We start from the raw sequence: 6,209 nt of genomic DNA on the forward strand, positions 1-6,209 counted from the left end.
GCGAAAATTCGTCGCGCATGTGCGCGTGGCACACTATCCTTTGCATTTTTTTTTTTTTAAAATACCTGCAAAAAATAGCAACATGCAAATTAATACTTGAGAAAATTAAAATTAATAAACTATAGAATCGAAATAAAATAAATAAAATGAATGCAAAAATAAATAAATGTGGGTTGCCTCCCACACAGCGCTTGGTTTAACGTCATTAGCCTGACTTTCTTCGGTCTACTTTGGTTCTCGCAGTGGGATGTTGTCCATGTGTCGCACTTCATTTCCAAAGTAATGCTTGACCCTCTGACCATTGACTTTGAATGTCTCACCATTTTTGCATTTTAGCTCAATTGCCCCATGTGGGTACACTGTTTCCACTATGAATGGTTCAGACCATCGTGATTTTAACTTACCAGGAAACAGCCTCAGTCGGGAATTGAATAATAACACCTGTTGCCCCGGTTCGAAAAGTCGTCGAAGAATCTGCTTGTCATGCCATCTCTTGGTCTTTTCCTTGTATATCTTGGCATTTTCGTATGCATCATTCCTAAACTCCTCCATCTCATTCAGCTGCAGCAGTCGTTGTTCGCCTGATGCTCCCTTATCAAAATTTAATTTTTTGACAGCCCAAAATGCCTTGTGCTCCAGTTCCAAAGGTAAATGACAAGCTTTCCCAAAGACCAACCTATAAGGCGACATCCCGATAGGTGTCTTATATGCAGTCCTGTATGCCCATAATGCATCATCTAGCTTGATCGCCCAATCCTTCCGGTTTGTCTTCACTGTCTTTTCTAATATTTGTTTGATCTCCCGGTTGGATATCTCTGCTTGCCCATTGGCTTGCGGGTGGTATGCCAGTGTCACCCTGTGCTTCACATCATATTTGGCCAATAGTGAGTTAAAAATTTTGTTGCAGAAATGCGTACCTTCATCACTGATAATGGCTCTAGGCGTTCCGAATCTTGTGAAGATGTTCCTGTGGACAAACTTAACAACAACTCGAGCATCATTAGTACTGGTGGCGATTGCTTCCACCCATTTTGACACATAATCAACAGCAAGTAAAATATAAGATTGACCAAAAGAGGATGGGAATGGACCCATAAAATCAATACCCCAGACATCAAAAAGTTCCACCTCCAAAATATTTGTTAGTGGTAATTCATGTCGTCTAGAAATATTGCCAACTCTTTGGCATTTATCACATGACTTGACTAAAGTATAACTGTCTTTAAATAAATTAGGCCAATAGAAACCTGACTGTAATACCTTAGCTGCTGTTCTAGATGCTCCAAAGTGTCCACCGTAGGGTGAGGAATGACACTTCTCTAGAATCATACCCGCTTCTTCCTCTGCTACACATTGTCTGATTATCTGATCAGCGCATCTCTTGAACAAGAAAGGATCGTCCCACAGATAAAACTTGGCATCATGAAGAAATTTCTTCTTTTGATGGTAAGTTAAATCTGGTGGTAATTCTCCTGCAGCAAGAAAATTAGCTATATCTGCGAACCAAGGATGTGTAACATTTACCCTGAAGAGTTGTTCGTCTGGGAACGACTCATTAATCACTCCACCTTCAGTTCTTTCTTCCAACTCTAGGCATGACAAGTGATCTGCCACCTGGTTCTCACAACCTTGTCTTGTCTTTGACTTCAAAGTCAAATTCTTGAAGTAGGAGGATCCATCGTATCAACCTGGGCTTTGCATCCTTTTTGGCAAACAAGTAATGAAGAGCTGCATGGTCAGTGAAAACAGTTACCTTTGTGCCAATGAGATATGTTCTGAATTTGTCGAATGCAAACACCACTGCTAGCATCTCCTTCTCAGTAGTTGTGTAATTCTGTTGGGCTGCATCGAGTGTACGACTTGCATAGTAGATGGCTTTAAACATCTTGTCTCGCCTTTGTCCCAATGCTGCTCCCACAGCATAGTCGCTAGCATCGCACATGAGCTCAAAGGGCTCCTTCCAATCAGGCACTATCATGATGGGTGCAGAGATCAGTGCTGCCTTGATCCTGTTAAACGCCTGCAAACAATCATCGTCAAAAATAAATGTTGAATCCTTTTATAACAAATTACATAAAGGTCTAGTAATTTTAGAGAAATCTTTAATATAACGACGATAGAACCCGGCATGTCCCAAGAAGCTTCTGATTCCTTTCACATTTTTCGGCGGTGGGAGCTTTTCGATTGCCACAACTTTGGCTCTGTCTACTTCTATCCCTCTAGCCGAAATTTTATGCCCAAGCACAATACCTTCTGAGACCATGAAGTGACATTTTTCCCAATTCAGCACTAGATTATTTGCCTGACATCTCTGCAAAACAAGCATTAGATTCTTCAAACAATGATCAAAAGATGAACCAAACACAGAAATATCATCCATAAAAACTTCCATTATTTCCTCAACCATGTCAGAAAATATGGCCATCATACACCTCTGAAAAGTAGCAGGTGCATTGCAAAGACCAAATGGCATTCTCCTGAAAGCAAATGTACCGTAGGGGCAAGTGAAGGTAGTCTTTTCTTGATCCTCCGGTGCAATGACAATCTGATTGTAACCTGAATAACCATCTAGAAAGCAATAATAATGATAACCACCTACTCTATCAAGCATATGGTCAATAAAGGGAAGAGGGAAGTGATCTTTTCTAGTCGCATTCATTCAATTTCCTATAGTCTATATACACTCGCCAACCAGTCACTGGACGAGTTGAAATCAATTCGTTATTCTCATTTCTAAATACAGTTATGCCTCCATTTTTAGGCACTACTTGTACTGATGAAACCCAAGAACTGTCAGATATAGCATAAATGAAACCAGCATTTATCAATTTTAATACCTCAACCCTCACAACTTCTTTCATGGCTGGATTAAGCCTCCTCTGATGATCAACATAGGGGGAATACGACTCCTGCATCAATATTTTATGCATACAAACAGTAGGGCTAATCCCCTTTATATCAGCAATTGTCCATCCCAAAGCAGATTTAAATTCTCTCAACACCCTCAACAACCTATCTTTCTCATCACTAGTAAGAGCAGAAGATATAATTACCGGATGTGACGAACCCTCGTCTAGGAAAGCATAGCACAAGTGACTCGGTAAATCCTTCAATACAAGGGATGCTTTTGGTACATCTTTACTTGCATCCTCAAGTAACTCTTCAAGTTGGGCATTATTCTTTTCTTTAGGTAGCGTATTAAGGGCAAGTAAATCCTCTCGCACATCCCAATTCTCTTCATCCACTGTGGAAGCTGACTCCCACAAGCATCTCTCTAAAGAGTCCTTTGTCATCCTACCTGCACCAACATGAGATACACATGAATCAATTATATCAATGCTATTACAAGTACTTACCTCATTTGGTCCTTTGATGGTGTCGTAGATGTTGAACACGACTTCATCTCCACTTACTCTCAATGTGAGCTCTCCCTTGTGCACATCAATCAAGGCTTTTCCAGTAGCTAGGAATGGCCTTCCAAAGATAAGTGGTGTCTCCTGGTCTTCCTCCATATCTAAAATGACAAAATCAGCAGGAAATATAAATTTGTCTACTTTTACCAACACATCCTCTACTATCCCTCGTGGATAGGTAAGTGATCTATCCGCCAGCTGCAAAGTAATAGTGCTAGGTTTTACCTCGCCAAGCTCCATAGTCCTGTAAATAGAAAAAGACATTAAATTTATACTAGCACCCAAATCACATAAAGCTCTATTTACCCTAGAACCACCAATAACACAAGGAATAGTAAAACTCCCTGGATCTTTGAGTTTTTGTGGTAATTTCCTTTGGAGTATTGCACTGCACTCTTCGGTCAGCTTTACAGTCTCAAACTCTTGAAGTTTCCTCTTTTTGGACATCACATCCTTGATGAATTTAGCATAATTGGGCATCTGCTCCAATGCATCGGCAAATGGGATGTTAATGTGTATTTTCTTGAAAATTTCCATGAACTTCGCAAACTGATCATCCAACCCCTTCTTCTTGAACCTATGTGGATATGGAAGATTTACCTTCGGTAAAGGCTGCTGTTTAAGTACTTTCTCAGGCTCCTCTACTTTCTCTTCTCTAACACTTGCACTCTTCTCCTCATCTTCCTCAACTGTAATCTCTACACTTTCTTCAGTAGGCTCTGGAATCCCAATTTCTTTGTCACTCCTCAGTGTGACAGCTTTGCACTATTCCCTAGGATTCACCTCGGTATTGCTGGGAAACTGTCCTCGATTCTGATCTTTTAAGGCATTGGCTAGTTGCCCAATCTGTGTTTCCAAGGATTTCATCGTGGCACCCATATTGCCCATGTGTGTCTCCATGTTATCAAGACGAGACTCAGTTCTCGCCATCCTCTTCCCAGACTCAATCACAAATGTGCCAACTAGATCTTCAAAAGATGGCTTTCCTTCCCTTTTTGTGTATTGAACCCCGGTGGGGGATTCAACACGTTCTTGTTGTTTGCATAGGAGAAATTCTCGTGATTCCTCAAACCTGGATGATAAGTATTAGGGGGAGGATTACCTCGATAACCTCCAAAGCCGCGATTGTTGATGTACTGAGCTTCCTCCACAACTGGCTCTTCCTCAGCAGTCACCAATGCTACATCAGACGTAGCTTGGCCTGGCTTGTTCATTGCTGCAATCTGTGCGGTCAATGCCGAAACCTGTGCGGTAAGTGATGTGATCGGGTCTACAGCATACACTCCAGCAGGTTTCCTTGATCCAGATCTTTCACTCGGCCACTGATAACTGTTGATGGTCATCTGTTCAAGCAAATCATTGGCCTCGTCAGGTGTTTTAGAAAAAATAATACCTCCGGCGGCTGCATCCACATTCCCTCTAGTTGGCCCATCTAAACCATTGTAAAATAACTCAATCTGCACCCAATCTGCATAGCCATGATTCGGGCACTTCCTGAGTAATTCCTTGTATCGCTCCCAAGCCTCATATAACACTTCAAATTCTCTCTGCTTGAAGTTGGTGATATCTATTTTCAGCTGAGCAGATTTAGCAGGAGGGAAGTACTTTGACAAAAACTTCGTAACCAAATCTGCCCAAGTAGTAACACTTCCCAGCGGTAGAGATTGGAGCCAGCTCCTAGCATGATCCCTGAGAGAAAACGGAAACAGGCGCAATCGAATAATTTCGTCAGAAACACCGTTAATTTTTACCGTATCAGTGATCTCCAGAAAAGTTCTGAGGTGAAGATGGGGATCTGCGGTGGCTGCTCCTCCAAATTGGTTCTGTTGAACCATGTTGATGAGTGCGGGCTTTAGCTCAAAATTATTAGAAGCAATAGTTCCACGAGCTATTCCAGAGTAGTGAGCGTTTATGACTGGGCGGAAATGTTCCCGGATTGGCACCTCTCTTGGGAGCTCATTCTGATTATATCTGTTTTCAGCCATTGCTTTAATTTCGTCTCTCCTTGCTTTCCTTAATCTCCTGGCAGTTTTTTCGATTTCCGGATCAAAAATCAGCAAGTCAGGATTTTGAAATCTTCGCATGCACTGCAAAACAAAAAGATTATAGATTAACAAAACAAATAAAATAAAATAAAATAAAGTCTAAATTAAAGTAAAGACTAATTAGTAATGATATCAATATGCAATTAAATAGTTTACTCATCGGCAACGGCGCCAAAAACTTGTTGCGTGTTTTCACTACCGCAAGTATACGGTGTCAAGTTTTAGTACTGGTTAGAGAACAGATATCGATCCCCCGAAGAGTAAATATTTAAAACTGTATATTAATTACCACAATTGACATAGCTCAACTTTATTTAAACAAATCAAATAGTTGGTTTAAAATCAATTCGAATAAAATAACAATTCCTGTAATTCTAGTACGCAGCAGAAAATTCACTGAGGAAATAAATCTAGAGATATGATTTCGTCGAGTCTCCCCTATGCTAAATTAACATTGACTAACATTTAATTTAATTGCACTATGTTTATTAACCCAGAACTCACAATATTTTCTATTCCCTCTGTCGAGTGTTAAATAGAAATGTACTACCTATTACTAATTTTAATATGTCTATTCGAAATCACGTAACACGTAATAAATGTAAACAAAGTTCTTTTATGGATTCGTCAGAGTTATACGTCTTTTGCGTCTTTTGCACGTTATAAATATCTAACGATGTGATTTCTTCTGTCCTAATTTTCAATCCCCTCTGTCGAGTGTGAGATTTCAATTATGTAATCAATCGAATTA

At 40.2% G+C, this 6,209-nt stretch overlaps 1 protein-coding gene and 1 non-coding gene across 2 annotated transcripts; one reads left to right on the forward strand and one right to left on the reverse strand.

The window, feature by feature from the left end:
- Positions 1–225: 225 nt before the first annotated feature.
- On the reverse strand, positions 226–4,343 carry LOC140805408 (uncharacterized). The gene is made up of 6 exons (XM_073161679.1): positions 4,197–4,343; positions 3,808–4,130; positions 3,347–3,657; positions 3,054–3,298; positions 2,838–2,909; positions 226–861 (listed from the first exon to the last, which is right to left on the reverse strand). The coding sequence occupies exons 1-6, from the start codon at positions 4,341–4,343 to the stop codon at positions 226–228; spliced, it is 1,734 nt and encodes a 577-aa protein (XP_073017780.1).
- Positions 4,344–4,886: 543 nt separating this feature from the next.
- LOC140806431 (small nucleolar RNA R71) lies at positions 4,887–4,993 on the forward strand. Its single transcript, XR_012112506.1, has one exon. It is a non-coding gene; the product is annotated as a small nucleolar RNA R71 (small nucleolar RNA).
- The last annotated feature ends 1,216 nt before the right edge of the window (positions 4,994–6,209 follow it).

This window comes from Primulina eburnea, chromosome 11, assembly GCF_022965805.1.
Source record: "Primulina eburnea isolate SZY01 chromosome 11, ASM2296580v1, whole genome shotgun sequence".
Classification (NCBI taxonomy): Eukaryota; Viridiplantae; Streptophyta; class Magnoliopsida; order Lamiales; family Gesneriaceae; genus Primulina; species Primulina eburnea.

Coding starts and splice junctions, on each gene's coding strand:
- LOC140805408 (XM_073161679.1), bottom strand. CDS start 4,343: ATGGCGAGAACTGAGTCTCGTCTTGATAACATGGAGACACACATGGGC. Junction 4,131..4,196: donor AGTTTCCCAGCAATACCGAG/GTGAATCCTAGG, acceptor GGGATTCCAGAG/CCTACTGAAGAAAGTGTAGA. Junction 862..2,837: donor AAGAAGTTGTGAGGGTTGAG/GTATTAAAATTG, acceptor TATGATGTGAAG/CACAGGGTGACACTGGCATA.